At 52.0% G+C, this 20,452-nt stretch overlaps 1 protein-coding gene across 1 annotated transcript in view; it reads left to right on the forward strand.

Moving 5' to 3' along the window:
* Nucleotides 1-20,452, forward strand: part of Wnt3 (Wnt family member 3) — a 44,739-nt gene that overhangs the window by 21,357 nt on the left and 2,930 nt on the right. The window contains exons 2-4 of the mRNA XM_036196269.1: nt 13,781-14,022; nt 16,910-17,175; nt 17,869-18,356. Of these exons, the coding sequence (XP_036052162.1) occupies nt 13,781-14,022; nt 16,910-17,175; nt 17,869-18,348 (988 nt within the window). The 3' untranslated portion in view covers nt 18,349-18,356. The remainder of the gene's footprint in view (nt 1-13,780; nt 14,023-16,909; nt 17,176-17,868; nt 18,357-20,452) is intronic.

A 20,452-nucleotide genomic window follows, 5' to 3' on the forward strand; every position in this document is an offset into this window, starting at 1 on the left:
CTGGCTGCAGCCTGCGCACCTGCTGCCGCTGCCCCTCTGGTGCCCGTGCCGGTGCTGGTGCGGGTGCCAGGGTCGATTCCAGGACCCCGACCTGGTGGTGCTCTCAGCAACTGGGCCATCGCGGTTCCAGCCCTGCGCAGATTACATCCAGAAGTCCCCACAAATGAGTTGGGAGCTTCTATTGTTCTTCAAAGTTTTATTACGAAAATTGTAAAGGAAGGCTGTGGGTCTTGCTCAGAGGTTTAGGGCTGGTAGAGCACGCTACCAGGGCCTAGCGTTCAACACCACAACACGGGGGAAAGTGAACCAGGAAAGTCGAAGGGGGGGGGGGGCAGGAGATGTATGTAGCTGAATGGGTAGAGTGCGTAGCTAGCCTACCCAAGGTCATGGGAGCCAGGAGGGGTCATAGCTAGTCCCAGGCCAGGCAGAGCTACATAATGAAAAGCAAACAAAACCAATGCCAGGAGCAAGTATCTACACGCTTCTTAGGGCAGCCATTTCTAATGTTTTACACACGCACGTTTGTTTTGGCTGAACAATTGTAAAGTAAATTCTATTCATCATGAACTCTGAGATTCTGATATGTGAGGTTGGCCCCGAACTCAAGACTTCATGCTGCTTAACAGAACTCCTAAGGATTCCCAGTGATTCGGGTTTCTGGTGGTGTCCTCTACTGCCTTTACCCTAAGGGTTTTCAACCTAGGCTCCAGTTATTTCTTGCCTCTTGTCTTCATTTTATCCTAAAAGTATTTCTCCTTGTGCCCAACGCACTTTGCAAAACGACGTTGGCTCTGTAGAGAGCTATTGCCTCCAGTCTTTCATCGGGTGACCGATTCTCAGCTAGTGTCTTACCTCTGTAGCATCATGTGACTTGCTCCTCTGCCTCTCATTTCCCTGACAGCTGAAGGTTACCTCTTAGGTCAAACGTCTTTGGCAGTGAACTTTATAGAGGAGGTTGGGTACCCTGCATTGCACTATCTCCGGCTATTTGGCTGTCCTATTTCTCTGGAGGTGTTTAATGGGGTTTCCTAGTCTCCTTCCCAGATGGGCTGGTCCAGCGGGTTAGTGCTGGAGTCCTTGTGTCTGGGTTTTGCAAATCTGCCCCTGGTAAGTTACCTGCCTTCCTGACCCGAGCAGCCAATTGGGCAGTCATCATCTTCAGCCCTCCAAAGGGCATGGTATGGGAGGTATGGAGAAAGGTGAGTTCTCAAGGCTCTGGTCCCAGGAGTAGCTGATATCTGGATCTGAAACGGGCAGGGAAGCACCTAGGTCCCAGTCAGCATCTCTAGGCTGCTCTTGGAGTCCGTAGTTCTTGTAAGATTATAACTATACCCAACAAACATCTATATGCTCTCAATGTCTAGCGCAGGGCTGGCCCAGGGTAATTGCCTCTAAAATGAAGATATACGGCAGGCTTGTGGCCTTCATGGAGGCCCCAGAGAGATGGTCTAGAGTGAGCTTCAGCCAATAGTTCAGCTTTCTGCATCCGACAACTCAGATAAGGATTTCCCAGGCTGTGCAGCAGCTGTGGAAAAAGCCCAGAGAACCAGCAGGGTGGCTTCTGCCCTCAGCTTGTCATGGTGGCAGCCTGAGTGATCGGGCAGGAAGGATTGACAGGAGAGGTCAGTGGGAGCCACTGGTCTAGTCCAAGGACGCCCTCCCAGGGGTCCTGTGCCCACTGGGAAGCCAAACTCTCCACTTAGTAGTTCCCAGTGGCAGAGACAATTTGTCCTCTGAAAAGTATCACCATTTAGCGGCAAAATGGACTCTGTAAATGGCTCAATGGAGGGTGTTCAGGGTCATGCCTCCCTCTGATAAGCTCAAGAGATGACCAGAAGAAACAGTCTAAACTGGAAATGAGAGGGGATTTTAATCTCAGATCTTGTGGGGTGAATTGGAGCTCAAAGTGAAATGAATGGCTAGGCGGGCTGTTTTCTCTTTTAACAAAACTTGGCTTGAAGGAAAAGCTCCATGAGAACCCGGAACAGTTTAGACCAAGGAACTGGCCATCTTCATTTCCTGGAACAATTAACCAGATCCTGTCAGGCACCCATCTGCACATGGGAAATTGTCTCTGCCATCTGTAGCTCTGATTTAGAGGGTCAGCAAGGAGGAAGTGGATAAGGTTCAAAGGTGCCAATGAAGCAAACTGGGCTTAAGGAACGTTTGTAGTTCTGATTGGCAGGTTGGTAGGTAAAGAATAAATGGCTGAGCCCAGAGAGAAAAGGACAACCAAATCAAGCTGAGCTTTCAGGCCTAGAGTACAGACCAACTCTTTGACAATCCTCTCAGCCTCTCTCCACTAGATACTCTAGTATTTTAGAATTCTGCCTTAAGTGGGATTCCTCACACTTGCATAATATGAATTGTTAAATGGTCTTTTTTATAAAAAAAAAAAAAAACCTGGAGCCTGATATTGGGGTGAATGCTGAGAGATCAGAGAAACAAAGGAATAAGCCACCTCTTGCCTCTAGGACTCCTCATCTGAAAAGCTTTCCTCAGCCAAAAGTGCTAGGATTAAAGGTGTGTGCTACCACTGCCTGACCTCTGTGTTTGATTTAGTGGCTTGTTCTGTACTGTGACCTATAGGCAAATTTTATTAGAGTATACAATATATTACCACATTCCCCTTTTTTGTCTAAAATAATAAAAGATTATAACTAATATAAGAAAAACTATATACAATAAGTATATACAATACAGATACTAAAGAATTACATTAATAATGTCTAGTCCATTAACATTTGACAAATTCAGAGAAAATACTCCATTATCTAACCTATTTTGGTGAGTGCAAAGTGTTGTACCTAATTCACTTTCTATCCTAACTTGTATTACCAACCAAAAACTACCTTTTGATGTCTTTCAAACTTATATACTTTACACCTCTGTAGTGAGTTTCTTTTCTGAATATGTTAACAAGGAAAACTAACTATCTGGTCTTCAACTCCCTTGGAGACCCAAGAAGGGAATAATATTACCTAAGTAAGCAGGAAGCAAACAAGCAACTTCTGAAAAATGTGAGAAATGACAGAAACAGCTGGCTGCCTGGACAGTCACCCAAGGTTCCTCTGCAATGTTGGGGCATCTATCTTCAGCCAACAGGCCTAGCCTATCTGACAGACTCATCTGTGAAGCAGAATTTTCTGAAGGGCTGTCCTGCTTTGTCTTGATAAGGTTCAGAAGTCCTTTCTTTGTGTCCTGCTTGTCCATTTTGGACAGCATACTGTCAGTAGTCGAAGTAAGGGCAATTTCTTGCATGGAGGCTAATGTGCCACAATGAAAGTCAACTTCATATGGAGTTTTCTTCAACGCACATCATCTTCTCTGAAGTAGATTGGTGCTGCCAGGAGCAGATATTTCTCATTGTCATAAAAAAAGAATCAATGTTATTAAAACATCTTAAATGCCATATTCTGAAAACCTTGAAAACACATCTAATATGACTATAAGTTCAATTGTAATAACTACTAACTTTCATTTCTTTATATCCTAATTAGTTGGTAATAATAACTTTTAAGGACTAGCAATTTGCACTACATTGTTAAATGAGCTGTATAGGTACAATAACTTGAACAAGATTAGAAATGTATGTACAGTGTATTCTAACAAATAATTTCAAATTTATATCAATATACAAATTTTGTATATTATATACAAATTTTGTATATAATATACAAAATTTGTATATAATATACAAAAATCCAATCCAGTGCAAAATATTTAAAACTAGTAGTTGTTTTTTAAAAGTAGATTCGGTAATCTACTTCTTTATCTTATCATTTCTATATAATACGTTTCTATATCACACTTGGTCAAAGGCAGGGTGCCTCTTCTGCATAGAATGGGGATCCTATCCTATACATACAAGGCAGAAATATGCTAGTAACATGGAGTCCAGTGTTTTGACTGATGCTCTGTGAGGCTTACAAGATGCTCGTGAGGCTTACAGGAGGTTCTGTGTGGTATAAGGGTGATGGAGCTCTGGCTAGAGGTCAGAAGGCCTAGACCATTCTGTATTTCACTACTTTGAACCAGTGAAGGACACTGGATGTGTTCCGTCAATTGGGGGGGGGGGGCTTCAGTTTCCCCAAGAAAATGAGGTTAACAGTCCCACCAAGCTTTGACATTTCATGGCTTGATACTTTAATGGAATAGCTGACTATGTGACCATTTACAGAAGGCTTCCTGTGGCCTTCCAGAGCCTCCTATGTCCCACATACCCTCCTCCAACCAGCCAGAGGCCAGCAAGGGGCACTTTTCAAGCAGAAACTTGTATTCTACAAGCCTTTATTATCTATCAACCTTGTATCCAGAGACCCCTGCCCTTGCCAGGGTCTCGTGGATGCTCAACATCTTTCCCCTAGAAAGCCTAAATGTATCTGGAGGGAACTAGGAGAGTCGTTTCAACTCCCAGGCGGGGATGATGTGACCCAAGCAAGCCTTTAGGCCTTGGTTGTTTTGTCTGTGAAACAGGGCCTAACTGTGGTGTCTGAGGCTAGAGGCCAGATCCCGGTTTCCAAAGGCAAGGACTGCTCTGCCCAGTGAGGGTGGGGAAGGGAAGATCATGGGATTCACTTGGGAACCACTTGGTAGGAAATGACTCAGTTCTTGACCTAAGTTCCTGGAAGCCATGTCCCCGAGACAGCTGGCACTTCTCAGAGAGACCTTCTTGGGATCTGAGGTGGGAGGTCCCTGGTCTGGCCCTGACATCTTTGGATATCCTAGGATGAGTCTTCCCCCTGGTAAGTCTAGAGAAAGTGAACCAGACCAGGCTGCAGAGCAAGCCATGACTGTGGGAACCTGTCTCCTCCTTTTTTTCCCATCTTCCACCTTTCCCCTTCCAAGTCTCTGGATTCTTCCTTCTCTCACCACAGTTATTAACCCTCTTCCCCCCTCTTCAGGGCCCACCAGCCTGCTCCGTGTGCCAACCCCCAATTTAGCCAGGAGGGACAGTCCTTCTGTCCCCCCTCCCCTCCTCACTGTGATTGACTCCACCTTCCTGTGAAATGGAGGCGGGGGTGGGGTGGGGGCTGGCTCATGCTCACAACACCTCAAAAAACAGGTTTCAACATTTCACAGGTTTCAACATTTTTCAGGCGGCCTTGTCACACCTTATCAGATCAGGGCCTGCAGGCCCGCTGCAGCGGAGAGTAGACATTCCATTGAGGCTGGCTGTCTTGGGTAGAAAGGGTCCAGCCGGCTACCACCTCCCTCTGATAGGGGCTCAGTGACCCCTGGGGGCATGCTGCTTCTCACATCATTTTCTTCCTTCCATGGCTGCCCAGCATCAGGGCTCTTTGGGGTCCTGGGCAAATGCTTCCTTGAAGGGTTCCTGTTGGCCCTAAAAGGAGCTTCTAGAAACAGGGTGAAGATGAGTTGCCGGAGTTACCCCAATGTAGGCAGTCTCTTGGCCAGCAGAGCCGGTAAGCTCTGTTGCTTGACTTCCATGGGAATCTCGGGGATAGAGGAATAAGCAGAAGAAGAGGGAGGAGAAGAAGAGGAGGAGGAGGAGGAGGAGGAGGAGGAGGAGGAGGAGGAGGAGGAGGAGGCCACCCTGCCCTTCTCACCCTGCTTCCTTCCAGAAGGAATGACTTTGACGTTGGTTTTCTTTCTTCACGCCTGTGGGTTTCATCCCATGATGTGGGCTGCCAGCCTGGAATCCCTTTCCTTCATACTCTCCAGGAGGCTCTGCCTTCTGTCTCCTGCCATGCTTGTGGTGGTCTTGGTGACACGGGAAAGTCTAGCCAAAGCCCCAAACCCAGAGTTCAGCCAAGCCAGCCTGAGAAACAGACACAGATGCTGGTTCCCAGGCAGCTCTCACTGGGTAGAGAAGGTCAGACTGGGGATAAACCCCACTGTATTGGCCAGAAAGGCATCTCCACAGGAGGAGATGAGGTGATAGCTCCACCTGGCTGAGGTGATGGCTTAGGGTGAAGCAGAGCTCTCACTTAAGGGAGAAAAGAGCAGACAAGAGACAGCAGAAGTAACAGTGTGATGCCCACCCACACATGCAGACTGTATGCCTCTGGAAGGACCATGAAACAGAAACCAAGGACGAAACCTAGGGTCCCACAGGTTTTAGGCCGATCTGTGTGAGGTTTGGGCTGGGCTAGTGTTGAACCTCCCTGACTGGGTACCATACGGTATCAGTGCCCCAACATGAGGTTTTCAGTTGGCCCAGCTCCCCCAGGTACCTGTTCGGGGGGTTTCAGGTCTAGAGTACCATTCCACTCTACCTTCTGAATAACTGTCCTCAAGTGGGGTGTCTGCCTCTGTTTTCTTCTTGGGCTCTGTACTCCCCACTGTCTATATGTAGGGTCCGGAGCTGTCATTGTCCCCAAGATTTCCTTTTCCTTAGCTTCTAGCCTTGATGGATGCTGTCTCCATCTTCCTGGTCACCCTGGTTCAGACCCTCACTCCTTCCTCTCTTTTTGTCCTTATCCACAGCCTTCTCTCTGTCCCTGAAGCCCTTGTCTTGAGACAGACAGCATGCCCATCCACTGCTACAGCCCTGGATAACATCTCTGGCTCACCTGAGGCCAGTGGCATTGAGGTCTCTGGCCATGGCAATGTGTTGCCGGGTCCCAGAATCTCCTTATTGCCAACTGTCACATCAGTCTCCCAGCTGCTTCCCAGCTGCTGATCTCCAGGGCTACCCTTGTCCCATTGCACATGTGACTGATAAATAAACAGACTGAAGTCCAGCTTCGGATGCTTCAAACTCTGCCAGCCTGCCTGAAGTGGCATAAAGCTTGGCAGGTGGGTCCCTTGCCAGCCTTTCTTTCCTCATCTGTTCCTCTGAATAGCCCAAGACTTCAGGTGAGAGATAAAATGGTTACCCAGGTATACCAGCTGTTCTGAGGCTGGTCTCTGTTCCAAGTGCTGAAGAGAACCCGGATCTAATTACCAGGTGCAGGGCTGCTCCTGATCACGGCAGCGGGGACCCATTGGTTCCACTCTGGAAGACTCAGTGATTTCCCTATGCTAGGGCAAAAATGACAGAAGTTGTAAATGACAAGTGTCCAAAGACCATCTCCTGCCTTTGTGTGGCACCCATAGTGCCCTGAGCTGGTAGGTGCTTGAAGAGGGCTTGTTGGTCTGTCGTTGATAGATGCCTCCTGGCCTGGGTGCTGTTCTGTGGGGCTTCATTCATCTCTGTGTTCCTAGTACCTGGAGCTCTGCCAGGTTTGGAGTCATCATTCAGTAAGTGATGCCGAGTGAGCAGGCGTTGAGTGAATGTGTTTACCAGGGAAGGACATGAGCCCAGCTGCTGGACCAAGCCTCCATTTGCTTACTCTCTCTGGGCCCAGTCTGCTGACCCAGGCAAACTGGAAACCCAGCCCTACCTTGGGCTCCTTCCTCTTCCCCTCAGCCCCTATATGTGAGCTGAGTGGTCTCTGTTCCTGCCGGATCCAGAAAGGCAGATGCTCCTCTGGGCCTGTGGGGTGGAGAGAGGTCCAGGGGCTCCCCACTTCTGCGAAGGGCAGCATCTAGGTTTCCTTTGTGAGTTGCCGGGCACTGCATCACTCAGAGACGGCGCCTCCTTGGCCATGCACTGTGCTGCTGGGAAGAGTAGAGTAGCATGCTCACCTTGCACAGGGCCCTTGCGTGTCTGAGGTCAGCACGGATTCCAGGAAAGGTGGTAGCAGCTGTGCATCTTGAGTTTTGTGCCTCTACTCGCTTTGTCAAAGCTTCTGGCTGAGGTGCCAGGGCAAACGTCCCCTTCCAGGGCCCAGGGAGGATCCAGGAGTTGAGAGAACTCTGTCTGGCCCACCAGGCTCAGCTCCTTCCTAGCACATGAAGGAACTTTGTCTCCTCCCTCATTATACCCACCAGCTCTACCTTGTCTAAGTGGAAAGGCAATACCTTGGCTCTTTCTGCTCATGTCTCAAGATTTCCTTTTGGCTTTTAGAAGTTTCCATATTGCCTAGACAGGGTAGAGTTCTGCTGAACCAGATGCAGGTTGGGTCTCTGTCTAGTATTGCCGAGAAGCCAGCAGAGTACCTGGCTGTGTGCCTTTATGGGCTTTTAGAAACCCTGTGGTCTGTGCAGGAGGGGAGTGGAGCCCTCCTCTCCCTCCCAATCCTTGGGTGTTTATTTTATGAGGTCCTAGGCTTGTGGATCAGAATCTCATAATGATCCCTCTTTGAGGCTGGAAGGATGGCTACTTAGCTCCATGAGAAGGGAAGGGCAAGGACTCCCATGATCTCAAGAAGAGCAAGAAGGGGGTGGCTTGACCTCAGAACTTACCCCAAGACCAATGGAGGATCCAGAGAGCTTTCTCCCTGTGCGGTGGCTCTGAGATCCATCCTTTCTACCCCTCTGAGTGCTAGAGAAGCTTCTGAGAGTGTGTCTTTATCAGACTCTGGGACTCACAGGAAGGGACGGCGGTGCAGGGAGAAGAGCCTGTTGGCAATGGAGAGCTGCGGCCACAGCTCCTGATCTTTCCAGTCAACTGAGTGACCCAGAAAAACAACAAAACCTCTTCGAGCTTTGGTATCCCCATAAAACTAGAGCAGACCAGTGGTTCTCCAAAAGTTTCCTAAAACGTTGAGGGACCCAAGTAGACACAGTCCCGGTCATTTTAGCTATTATTAATTGTATAAATCAATGTGTTAAGTACATTCTTATCATCCTAAACATTCATTACTGTGGAATATGAGCCTAGGCTGAGGCTGCTGGATCTTATGGAAATCCTGTGTTCATTTTACACACACACACACACACACACACACACACACACACACACACACACAATCCCTCTTTTAAAATGTTTTAGATATAGGGAGAGGAGAGAGGTTGTGTTTGCGTCCATTTTCAAACAAAAATAGTTAACAGTTAAGGCAGCAGCCTGGACCTGGTGACTCCCAACACCTTCCTAAGCTCTAAGATCCTGTATGGGAGGCTCTAAACTTAAAAGCAAACAAAACAAACTGGGCTTGGCTACAGGGGAGGCTACCTGGTGGGATGAGCCTGGTGTTGACAGGCAGGGCCAGCCCGGCCCCAGTGGGGGCTCAGTAATGCTGGGGGATGCAGAGTCTGCAGGTATTTGAGGTCACAGGGGTCACAGGGACACTTCTCTTTGTGAGTCAATGCAGCAGCTAGGCTGCCCTGAATTATCTGACTGGGGCTAGAGGTGCAGCTCAGTTGGTAGGGTGCCTTCATAGCAGGCACAAAGGCCTGAGTTTGATCCCCAGCACTGTATTAACTGGGTATGGTGGCTCATGCCAACAATTCTCGAACTAAGGTAGAGGCAGGAGGCTCAAAAATTTAAGATCATCCTTAGCTACATAGGGAGTTCAAGGCTGGCCTGGGCTATATGAGATCCTGTCTCTAAAACAAAAGCAAAACAAAGAATTCTGTATCTCACTGTGAGAAGTATTAACAAGCCACTCACACTTTTTTTGGTAACAGCTGCAGATCTTTCCCCCATTTTCCTTCTCATTAATTATATGTGTAAATAAAGGATACAAATTAACTCATTAAAATTGTTGCATCTGAGTTGGATGTGGGGTGCACACCCATAATCCTAGTACTCAGGTGTCTGAGACAGGAGGATTGCAAGGTCAAGGCCCAAATGGGCTACAGACAATGGTCTTGTCTCAGAACACCGCTATCTAGGGCAGTAGAGCCCTTGCCTAGCATGGGCAAGGTCCAGGCTCCCTCTCCAGCAAGGAGAACTTTGTGTGTTTGATCTTGTCAACGTGCACACCCACCCACAGCCCTCTATCCACAGGTGACAAATAAGTGACCAAGAACTGGGTGGCAGTGGGAACCTGACAAGGTTATGGGGATGTTTTCAGTCTGGCCTAATTGGAGAGTGGTATTTCTTCCTTAGGGCCAGCACTCAGGTCTCTATGATGGGCCTATGGCTTGCTGCCAACTATGACCCCATTCATCTGGCTGCTTGTATCTGCCCAAGTCCAGCTGGATGGTGGGTAGTTGGGATGAAGGATGAGCCATCCCTTGGGGCTGAAGGCAACAGGGCATTGGGCAGAGCAGGGCAAGAAAGGGACAGGAGCCCTGGGTATAAATAGCCCCTACCCAGCAGGGCAGGCCTGGCAAGCCCTCTGTCCTCCCCCTCACCAGCTGCTGGTGCCAGCCATGCCCCAGCCTCTTTGGGAGCCTGGTCATCATCTCAGATCCTCAATGTAGGAAGTCTCTCAGCGGAACTGAGGAGTCTTGTCCTGTGTGTGGGTGAAACCTCCGGCTGCCTGGAACCTGCTGAGTGGGGGGCATCAGGCCGGCTCTTTGGGGGGCATCCTCTGTTTCTTGCCTGGAAGCCCAAGTGTGCTGGTGTATGTGTGGGGGGAAACAATAGAAGACAAGCCCCTTTGTGTGACAGGCTGCAAACAAATTAGCCAGCCAGACATCGCAGTGAGAAGGGGTGAATGAGCAGGAAAACTCAGGCTAGGAGAGGTTACTTCTGCCTGGGAGTTCATGGAAGTCTTTAGAAGTGATTCAGGATAGGTTTGCCTTGGGTATGGGCTGCAGAGAGGCACTCAGGTGGAGCTCAGCATGTGAAAAGGGTGTGAAGCAGTTTTAGCTGGCCTTAAGGCAAATCTAATCAAAGCCACTCACACTGGGAAGAGAAAGAGAAGAGGAGGCTCTCATGTTGACTCTCCTAGGGGGACAAGCTCTTCCGTAATGGGGACAAGAAGTGGGTTACATTGATATGTCTGCGATGATGGAATGTCAGCCATGCTGTGTGGGCACAGCTTAGGGCCGGCAGGGCATGTCTGGGAGGGCAGCTGTCTGTCCCACAGAATTCAGTCCCAAGGCCACAGGCTGAAGAGCCCAAAGCCATCCATAGATCTGAGCCCCATCCCCAGAGGCCCTGGCTAATTACCACAGGATGTCCAGATCCACTGAGACCTTTGACCAGAGCATCCTGGAAATGCTCCCATGCCCTTTGGTTAACTTGAACATTCATCCAAGTCACACATGGCTTTGCTCAGCTTGGCCTGTCAGTCAGAGGGATCTGCTCTGCCAGCCCAGTCAGGACTGTTGGTGAAGGGTCTCAGCTCTGTCCTGAGGCCTGTTTAATGGGAGGTGGCTTTGGAAATTCTCACGTGTTGTACCAAGTCAGGGATATGAGGACGAGAGACATGAGGTTGGTGACATGGCAGGGACAGAGTACTGAGGGCATGGCCACCATTCCTTAGGGGGTTCTGACGTGCCTGGCACTGAGCAGTCTACCTTTACTCCTCCTGTGGGGTCTGTCTCACAGAAGAAGAAACTGGGATGCAGAGAAGTTAAGGAACTTGCTTGGCTTGGCAGCTTGATTATGAGCCAGGCTAAGGGGACAGGTTTGGAAGGGGAGGGGGCATAACTCAGGGTGATGAGTTGTCTACATTAAACCCTTTCTACATTTTCCTTTCTAATGACTGCAGGGCTTGGGAGGTGAGTGGCAGACCAGGGCTGTGTGCTGGGAAAGGGCATGGTGAGGATTAAAGAAGGAAGAGAGGAGAAAGAGAGAGAACACAAGCCATGAGAGAGGCCTGCAGATCCTTGCCTTGGTTTTCTCGTCTATGAAATGGGATGATAGTGACGACGGCCGTTTCTCCGTCACAGACCTATGAGAATTAAATAAAGACATAAGCATTTAGAACTGTGGCCAGCCTAGGTCAGACCTATAATACATGTAAGGTGTTTTCTTCTGTACACAGAGTGGGGCTCCCTCCAGGGCTTCATGTGCTAAGTGCCATCAGGCTCTGGGCTCACCATTGTCTCCAACTTAGACGGGAGCCCACTAAGGTGTAGACAGAAGTTAGTTACCCCAGCTCCCTGGAAGACCCAGCAGGCCTTGCCCATAAGGCAGAGGTAAGTGGCTTGCCCCGAGCTCAGGAGCCAGGCAGAGTTTCTAACCGAAGTCCCTTGGCTCTGTCTTGTGATCTGCACAGCTAGTAAAGTTCCTACTGTGTTCTGGGGTGCTATCAGGAAAGGGCACTTCGTGAACGGAACTGTAGTTAGCCGTGAGGGTGTGACATTAATGCCTCAGTGGCTACCTCTTTCTCTCTCTTGTTCAGGCTAGCTTGCAACTCCCGATCCTCTTGCTTTTCCCAAGTGTTGAGATTACAGGAATGCGCCGCCAGGTCTCTGGATTTTCCTTTTCAAAAGGGCTCAGGGCTTTGGGTTGGGGAGAACTCAGTGGGAGATCACTTGCAGGCATGCATGAGGCTCTGAAAGATGAGGCTGGGGACCCTCAGATCTGGATGTGTCTCTTCACCAATTCAAAAACCCCCAGTTCTGCCGCTGCCCCTCCCCCCCCCAGCCCAGTCTCTCTTCCCAATCAACAAATGGGAAAACCTGGACTTCTTCCCCTGACAGCTGAGACCAGAGGCTGCCGGAAGTGGCAGTGCTGTGTGCCACGTTGCCCTGGAGTCTCTGAATTGAGCAAGACTCTGAGCGTCTAGTGTGGGGTATGGGGGAAGGGTGCTGAGAAGGCAGCTTATAGCATACTCTGATCGGCCACATACTTGTTCCCAAGAAGCCTGGGGCAAGCCTTCTGGAAACCCTGGTTCTTCATCAGCAAACAGAGATGTTCAAAAATTGATCAGATCTGTTTTGTAAAAGGTGCCGAGCAGCAGGAATCCATAAATGTCCAGTGTTTGGTTTACCCATACCTAGTCAAGGAAGCTCTGGCATGCTTTCTGACCCACTCCAGAGGCCCCAAGGCCCTCTTCCCAAGGCTCCTGAATCCAGGACTTGACCTTGGCCAGTGCCTCGGTTACCTTCTTCTAGGACACTGCCCCTTTATCACGGGGCTGGCTAAACAACTGACTGTGAAGCCCCTAGGCCCACACCGTCATTTCTGCTGTCCCTGTCTTGGGAAGGAAAAGGTAGAGGATGGCTCTGGCAGTCCCTTGATTTGTCTAGAGTATATAACCCTGCCCCCTACATGTACTTCCCAAGGGTTGAAGAGTGGGGGGTAGGAGGATGGGGTGACTTGACTGAAGAACAGGGTGGGGGAAATGCCTGCTGAGACTTTTCCTTTTGCTCTTTAGTTAAAACTAGTCATGACTACACAGCCCGTTTCTGGTGAGGGAAGGTGGCACTCTAGAAACTTCTAGGGAAGGAGAAAGATGGAGGTGGAGGCCCTTGAAGACAGAGTGCTTGACATCAGAGGCAGACAGGCTCTTGGTCAAGTCTAATCCTGGGGAAGGGGCTGCGGGGTCTTGTGGTGTGTGTGTGTGTGTGTGTGTGTGTGTGTGTGTGTGTGTGTGTGTAAGCTCTGCTGAGACTTATGCTTCTGTTTTGTTTTTTCCTAAGATGGAGCTGGAGCCACAATGGCCTCTGCTTCCTTTGTCCTTTATGTGGATTCCTCCCACGAATGGCCATTAGTCTCCGCATGGCCCATGAGTCCTAGAGTCCTGGGAGATTGCTCAGCAGGAGTCCTGCAATTCCCACCAGGGCAACTGACTGGGCCCAGGCACTGGGCAGAACTTGATCTCTGCCACAATTCTACATTTCCAGTCGAGGGTTATTTTCATGACATAATTCAGACCCACGGAGTCCCTCCTCCCCCAGAGGCTCGGCTGTTCCACATACCCTGAAAGTCAGTCATGTCCATGTCAGAGGGCCACTCCCTAAACCAGTGATGTGCCTTCTTGGGACGCCATGTCCCCAAGGAAGTCAAAAAAGCATATGAAGTACCAGGCTTCTCAGAGCCCTGGATCATCCTACCCCTACCTCCTCCCTCCTCTGTAAAGAAATGACATCCGAACTGGGCCAAATGTTTTGTATCTACAGTGCCATCCCCATTGTCTGCCTGCAGGTCCCTGGCCCTGGGCCAGCAGTACACATCTCTGGGCTCCCAGCCTCTGCTCTGCGGCTCCATCCCAGGCCTGGTCCCCAAGCAACTGCGCTTCTGCCGAAATTACATCGAGATCATGCCCAGCGTAGCGGAAGGTGTGAAGCTGGGCATCCAGGAGTGCCAGCATCAGTTCCGTGGCCGACGATGGAACTGTACCACCATAGATGACAGCTTGGCCATCTTTGGGCCTGTCCTGGACAAAGGTACTTACTTGCCTGGGGCTGGGTGGGAGGTGGCGGGAAGGGTCCCAGGACCCTGCCCCCCTTTTTCCCATTGTGGGAAACTCTGAGTCCAAGATCTCCCTAGGAGGGTAATAAAGTTGGTGGAAAGTGGGTGGGGTCCATCTCTGGACACACCAGGCTGTCTCCACATCAGCACATCTTTTCCAGTGCTGCAGGGGGCTGGGTAGCCCTGATTTGCAGCAGGGTCCTGAGATTGGAGGGCAGGCACCAAGGAGCCCAGACCTTCCTTCCCGGCTGACACAGCGGGGATCCAGGCTTTGATGTGGACATGTGTGACATTTCCCTTATGCCGTGTTAAGTGCTATGCAAATACAGCTTTGGGGTGGGGGTGGAATGGTACCAGGCCTAGGTGCTGTGACATGGAAAAGCCTCCAGGATCTGAGGAAGCTGCCTGGTGCTGGGAGCACTGCATGGCCTCCAAGGGTCCCCTGAGGGTTCCTGTTGGTTCCCATGTCTTGAAAGCAAGACATGCCCATAAACTGGTGGCCTGTAGATTGCTCTCAGCTATCTTGAGACCTGGAAGTGTAACCAGCTGTGGCCCTAGTGGATGAAAGTAGCCGCATTTGACTTTGAGCATGGGGTGTAAGAGAGGGAGGGATGAGTGGGGCCACCGCTCCTAGAAGGGGACTTTGGCTCCAGAACATCTTGTGTTCAGGAATTTAATGACCCTAGCTGGGCTGGCCTGGACTGGAGTTTTGCCAGCCGATTTGGGGGGTGGGTGGGTGTTGCTCTTCCTCTTAGAAGGAATTGATAAAAGCTGCATTCACAGCCAGGAAGAGGAGGGGTGACTGAGAGTCAGCTGAGTTTGGGAGATGGGAGCTGACTACCCTCCCGATTGGAGCGAATTCCGCTCCCTCCCCCCACCTGTGCGTCTAGTGCGAAGGGTCTGTACAACTTACCGGCAAAAAACGCTGGCTATTGTCATGGGACAGGAGGGCAATTAGCAAATCAATGGATGATGATTCTGTTTACGCTTCTATTATCAAAGCTAATTATTCCTTGTTTACATAAAAGGTTTGGCCTCTAATTGGGGCCAAGTGGCGGCGGCGGCGGCTGACTTTTCAAACCCGATCTTGCCTGCTTGTTGGTCTCACCGCCTTCCGGCGCCCCACCTCAGTCCAGGTAGCGCTTAATCAAACAGCCGGGCGTCCTGACGCCTCCCCAAAAGCAACACCGGCCTTGTGATCACGCCTCCCGCCCAGGACATCGTCCACCCAGACCTTTCGGCTTTATACCGGTTCGCTGTGGGTCTGCTGTTTAGATTCGCCTCAGCGGGTTGCGCCACATGCCTCAGTCCCACTGCAAGAGGGCAGTTTGTGTCCCAGTTGTGCAGGGACTATGGGGCTGAGACACTGGGATTTGATGCAGGCAGTGGGGTGAGGTTCCGGGAAGGCGTACCCGCGCCCCGGTGCCCCGTGAGCAGGCGGTGGGTCCTGTCCACTTTTGCCCACGTCCTAGCAGGTGCGGGGGTGGGCTGCCGGAAGGCGCGAGGCCGCGGTCCCCCGCGGCTCCCCGAGGGCGCGAGCGCCGCCCCCCGCCGCGCGCCCGCTCCGGTCGCCGCGCCATTCACACGCCCTCTGGCCGCCGCCTCCCGGGGATCGCGCTGCCCGGCGCCGGGGCTGGGGGCGCGGCCCGGCCGCGGGAGCCGCCCGTTGCTACGTGGTGGCGGCCGGCCCGGCGGCCGGGGCTCGGCGGCCGCATTATGCGGGTAATGCGGTGTGACACCGTGCGAACAAAGGCGGATTGAGCGGCGCAGCGGGCCCCGCCGGACGGGGACCGGCACAGCGGGGCTGGCAGCGCCGCTCCCAGGCTAATCCCCGCCCCGCCCCCGCCACCCCCGCGGCCCCGGCGCTGGGAACCGAGCGTGGCGGGGCCGGACCGCCGGAAGCCAGGGGCGCCCTCCCCTGGGGAGCACGGGGCCAGAGGCCCGGATCACCACCGCGCAGCCCCCGGGGCCCGGCCCGTGCTCCTGCGGCAGCTCCCTCTCCACGATCCTCGTCAGGCTACAGGGAAAGTGGGACGCGCCAGCGGCGCGTGAGGACTTCGTGCCAGCAGAGGCTGCTGTGGCTTATGACCTAGGAAAGGAGACCTGGGTCCGACCACCTGTGCAATATGGCACGACCCGCTCTGGGGTCCTATAAGAAGAGATGGCTGGGCCTCTGGCCTCGTAGTGCTCTGACTATAAAACAGAGTTTAGAACATTTTAGGGAATAAAGCATCCGAAAGACAGATCTGTGTGTTCGAAGCGTTCAGGAGGTAGCTAGAGACACCCCCCTGAGAATCTCCTCTTCCCGGGACCCTGGGGCCAAAGGCAGAAAAACTATGCTGTGTCTCGACCCTTGTGGCTTTGAAGGATGTGGACAGGAAATGGGCAGCTATGGCGGGAGAAGCTGCACCCGTTTTGCAGAGTGTAAAGGGAAACTCAGATGAGGAATCTGCCTTCGGGGAACCGAGGGCAGAACATAGGTGGATTAGTAGGTTTAGGCTGCAGAGTCCAGTTTCCAGAGTAGAGGGCTCAGAACTGTTTTGGGAAGGTGTGCTTGTGAAGGTGCAAAATTGGAGACCAAGAGCCAGGACAGAGCGTGGCCACCTAGCTCCTCAGTGTTCATTCCCGCCCCATCATAGACACCCCCCCCCCATCAGAGCAGCATTGCAGCCCGGGCCTCAGTTTGCCCATCTGTAAAGGGAGAATAACAACTAGGGTCTGGACTCACTAAAGAGGAGCAGGAGGGCACCTGGCTTTTCCCTCGATGGCCAGTGAGCCATTGAGCTCTTTCCCAGCCCTCAGAGTCCAGGCTTTGTACCCTAGACTCCAGCCTGAGCGTCTTCTTCCGACATCCTTCTGCAGCCACTCGCGAATCTGCCTTCGTGCATGCCATCGCCTCGGCTGGTGTAGCCTTCGCGGTCACGCGCTCCTGCGCCGAGGGTACCTCCACCATCTGCGGCTGCGACTCGCATCATAAGGGGCCACCTGGAGAAGGCTGGAAGTGGGGCGGCTGCAGCGAGGACGCCGACTTCGGGGTGCTTGTGTCGCGGGAGTTTGCAGATGCACGGGAAAACAGACCCGATGCCCGCTCGGCTATGAACAAGCATAATAACGAAGCAGGCCGCACGGTGAGTCAGCTACCCACAGCTCTGGGATTCCTGGCCCATCCACACCCCAGAGTACTCCCTTGAGCGCCCTCCTTTCTTTCCCCCAGCTGCTCCTAAGTAGTTTTTTTTTTTTTTTTTTTTTAATTTAAGTACATTTGCTTATTCTTTGTCTCTGTATACATGTCACGCTGTGTGTGTGTGGAAGTCAGAGGACAACTTGCAGGAGTCAGTTCTCCCCATCTTGTAGGTTCTGGTATCAGACTCACATGTGGCCCTGTTCCTGGTTCTCTGGGGGACATAAATCTGCCCAGAAGTGTTGCTGCCCTGTAGAAGCACCTGCAGACTCTACTATAGCATGCTGCTTGGCAGGCTGAGTCTGTGCAAGCCTGTGATGTGGTTGGGGGGTGGGAACTGACTTGATGAATCCAGCCTTCCCCCTGCCTGTGGTTGTGGAACCTTGAGCCAATCGCTTAGCTCTCAGCGACAACATCGAAGGGGCCTAACAGTCCCTTGTTAGCACCACCTGTGTGAATGCGGGGTGAACATGAAGCCTGCCGCTGGTGCTCGGGGTGTGACTAGGGACACTGGTTTGCATCCTTTCTTCCTGGCACCGAGTAAGGGTGAAAGAGGGTGTGGTACAGAGGGGGAGGTGGTACAGAGGGGGAGGTGCCCCAGATGGGTCAGTGTGGGCTAGCTGCTACTCCTTTCCCCTAGACCATCCTGGACCACATGCACCTGAAGTGCAAATGCCATGGGTTGTCGGGCAGCTGTGAGGTGAAGACCTGCTGGTGGGCCCAGCCCGACTTCCGTGCCATTGGCGACTTCCTCAAGGACAAGTACGACAGCGCCTCAGAGATGGTGGTGGAGAAGCACCGGGAGTCCCGAGGCTGGGTGGAGACCCTGCGAGCCAAGTACGCCCTCTTCAAGCCACCCACCGAGAGGGACCTCGTCTACTATGAGAACTCCCCCAACTTCTGTGAGCCCAACCCAGAGACGGGCTCCTTTGGCACCAGGGACAGGACTTGTAATGTCACCTCCCATGGCATCGATGGCTGCGATCTTCTGTGCTGTGGCCGTGGCCACAACACGAGGACGGAGAAGAGGAAGGAGAAATGTCATTGTGTCTTTCACTGGTGCTGCTACGTCAGCTGCCAAGAGTGCATCCGCATCTATGATGTGCACACCTGCAAGTAGGGAGCCAGGTAGGGTGCAGGGCGCGGCGCAGGGCTGCTCTCCCCTCTTCTCTGTTTTAAGCTTCCCAAGACAAACAAGTTCCCCCAGCCCAAGTGGGAATCCAGGGCTTCCCACACTTCCATGGGAACGATCTTTGGGCAGTGACGTAGCCAATTTACACCAGGCTCAGGTAATAACCCACGGTGTGCACATAAGCCACAAGCAATTGATTAAAAACCTTACACAAATTAGCAATGGTGAGCTAGACCAGATTTGTTCATGGCTGCCGGCTGTCATTATTGAGCATCTGCGCAGCCAGAAGAGAGAGGCTGAGGTCTGGTTCAAGCCATGCCCCTAATTTTCATTTCTTAGGGCCTCAGTGGCCTCACTGTCCAACAAGGAGAGGTTCAGGTACCAGAAACAGGATCTGGGTATAGTGGCACTGGCTTTTAATACCAGCACTCAGGAGGCAGAGGCAAATAGGTCTCTGTGACTTTGAGGCTGGTCTGGTACACATAGAAAGTTCCAGGACAGCCAGGAATACATAGTGAGACCCTGTCCTTAAAAAAAAAGTCTGAAACAGTGGGTTGGAAAGTGTCTCATACCCTGGGGCAGAGTCATTTCACGTCAACCATGAACCAAGAGGGCAAGCTTTGGCCTAGCACAAATCCTCCAGAGCTTGGGGAGGTGGGTGGGGGAGCAAGATCTGAAGCTTGGGTGGAGCAGGGAGCACTCTCACCAAGTTTATGGAGGGAGATGGGAAGGAGAAAGGATCCCAGTTCAGAGTGACTGTGGTGAGTAATCACGGGATAAAAGGCTGGTGGATTATGCGCCAAGCTTCCCAGAGGTGGTCTGCGTGGGAGGACCCCAGGGAAGGTCAGCCTAGAAGCAGAGTGGCCCGAAAGTCTCTGGCATGGGAGCTTCCTAAGGCCAGCGTGGCCCTTCTCTCTGTGCCTCTCCCCCGAGAAGGGTCTGCCATGCATCGCAGGCTTTGCTATTAGGTCCCACCATCAGCCGCTCACCCCACTTGTCAACCACCAACTCTGACTTTAATAACATCTGTTACCCTTCCTGAGCTACTGTGAGGAATGAGGAGAAGAACTTCAGGGACAGTGCTTGACTGATGGAAATGCAGCTTTCTGTCAGTTTATGGCTGGCCAGGGCAATGTGTTCCACCCAAGCACCTTGGAGCCAGTGACACACTGGAGCTGGTAGCTCATGTTGGCACTGTGTCGGGCTGGGAGGTACCTGACATCCCAAGAACTACCTCTGATTCTGCTCTTAGAAAGGCTAGAAGAAGGGTCACTGAGCACGGAGACTCACAGGTTGACAGTAGTGTGGTGTGTTGGGGTGGAAGGGATGTCAGAAAACCATGGCTGGTCACTTTCTCTGAGGTCCTCTGTGGTATGATGTAGCCCTGACACTCCAATCAGCTGACACGAGCTCTGGCCGTTGGGAGATGTAGGTGTAGTCTCCTTCTGGCCAGGTAGGCGGGCCATTTGTCTAGCCCGCCCATTCACTGAAGGACAGACTGTATTAGTGGCCTAGACAGACTCATGTGCTTGCCCCCTATGTCAGCTTGCTAGGGCCCCAGCACCCCCAGCCCAGGCCTCATATTGGACCCATAGAGGCAGTGTGGGTCCAGCCAGATACAGATCCTGTGACTCAGTCCTTGCGCATGTGGGCAACTGAGATCCTCCAGGCAAAGAAGGAAGTGCTGGGTTGGTCTTCAAAGTCTAGGAAACGCTCTGCTCCAACCCTTGTACTAAAAATCATCCCCTAAGAAGAATCAGGTGTAGCTGGGTAATGGAGCGCCTATCAAACCCTGGATTCACTCTCCAGCGCAGGGGAGGGAGGAAGGAAAGCAGCCCCTTTTCTCTACATTTCTACGATAGACGCTTGGTGTTTTTCCAGTATCATGCAGATACGGTTTCAAGACCATGTAGATCACAGCCTCAGTCTGTCAGATAGTGGGGCTCGCAAACTCACACTTCCTGATAAGAAGGGAGCTCTCTCTCACTGTGAGGTCCTTTGCCTCTCTGAGCCCGGGTTTCCTCTTGATAAGATCTGTGTCCTGCTGGGCTGCTGGGAACTGGATACAGTCATGAAGAGCCTGGCCCAGTGC

This window comes from Onychomys torridus, chromosome 8 (assembly GCF_903995425.1).
Source record: "Onychomys torridus chromosome 8, mOncTor1.1, whole genome shotgun sequence".
Classification (NCBI taxonomy): domain Eukaryota; kingdom Metazoa; phylum Chordata; class Mammalia; order Rodentia; family Cricetidae; genus Onychomys; species Onychomys torridus.